The sequence below is a fragment of the Nicotiana sylvestris genome, chromosome 12, assembly GCF_000393655.2.
Source record: "Nicotiana sylvestris chromosome 12, ASM39365v2, whole genome shotgun sequence".
NCBI lineage: Eukaryota > Viridiplantae > Streptophyta > Magnoliopsida > Solanales > Solanaceae > Nicotiana > Nicotiana sylvestris.
Genome location: NC_091068.1, coordinates 19,564,865 through 19,566,065, shown reverse-complemented (window position 1 = coordinate 19,566,065; position 1,201 = coordinate 19,564,865). Strand labels below are relative to the sequence as shown.

At 40.0% G+C, this 1,201-nt stretch overlaps 1 protein-coding gene across 1 annotated transcript; it reads left to right on the top strand.

Moving 5' to 3' along the window:
• Nucleotides 1-228: 228 nt before the first annotated feature.
• On the top strand, nucleotides 229-996 carry LOC138882757 (uncharacterized). The gene has a single exon (XM_070163387.1). The coding sequence runs from the start codon at nucleotides 229-231 to the stop codon at nucleotides 994-996; it is 768 nt and encodes a 255-aa protein (XP_070019488.1).
• The last annotated feature ends 205 nt before the right edge of the window (nucleotides 997-1,201 follow it).

Below are 1,201 nucleotides of genomic sequence, written 5' to 3'. Positions count from 1 at the left end.
ATTATAGTGGTAATATTGCTCCGCTCGGGTATTATATTTTACCTCGTTAAAAGATTTGGTGTCCTTGTTACTCTCTTGTGTTATTGTTGTTTTACCGTGGATATTATTCCTGGGCGGGATTATTATTTTTCCCAACAACGTGGTATCAGAGCCATGGCGAATAACGGCCCGATGTCCTTTTAGTACCCCCGACTCAAAAAAGATAATTATGAGAAATGGTGTCTACGCATGAGAGCCATTCTTGGCTCCCAGGATGTGTGGGAAATCGTAGACACAGGGTATGCAAAACCCGATAATGAGGAAGCTCTGCCTCAAAATGAAAAAGATGTCTTGGCAAAGACAAGGAAGAAGGATCAACAAGCCCTCACGCTCATCCACCAATATTTGGATGATGCCATGTTTGAGAAGGTGGCCGATGCTACCACCTCAAAGGAAGCTTGGGAGATTTTACAAAATTTTCTCCAAAGAGTTGACAAGGTGAGGAAGGTAAAACTTCAAACTCTAAGGGTTGATTTTGAAGTTTTAAAAATGAAAGAATCCGAATGCATTTCTGATTATTGTTCAAAAGTGAAGGCTGTTGTAAATCAACTAAGAAGATACGGGGATGACATAGAAGATGTCCGTGTGGTAGAGAAAATCCTTCACACTTTAACACCTAAATTTGATTTTGTGGTGTGTGCTATTGAGGAGTCTAAAGATTTAGACTATATGACGGTGAAGCAATTGGAGGGTTCTTTGCAGGCCCACGAAGCAAAGATCAAAAGGAGACAAGAAGTGACACTGGAGCAACTTCTTAAAACTCATGCATCCTTCAAGGATTATGGAGGTGAAAAGATCTATCAAGGAAACACACGAGGCCGAGGCAGTCATGGAAGAGGAAGAAGTAACAGTAATAACTTCAACAATGAAGTTAAAATTCACCAAACATTCAGAGATCGTGGTAGTGGACAAAGAGGAGGAAGAGGACGTGGCTACTACCAAGAAAATAATGGATAAAAGTATGACAAACAAAAATTGAGTGTTATAATTTTCATAAATTTGGCCACTACTTTTGGGAATGTCGTAGCAATGTTGAAGAAAAAGCTAACCTTGTTGACGACAAGAAAGAAGAAGTTGAGTCAACGTTGTTGATGACACTCAAGGAAGAAGACAGAGATGATTGCAGCTCGTTGTATTTGGACAATGGGCAAGCAATCATATG

What these genes read in the sequence shown, in the direction of transcription:
- LOC138882757 (XM_070163387.1), top strand. Translation starts at nt 229, where the DNA reads ATGAGAGCCATTCTTGGCTCCCAGGATGTGTGGGAAATCGTAGACACA.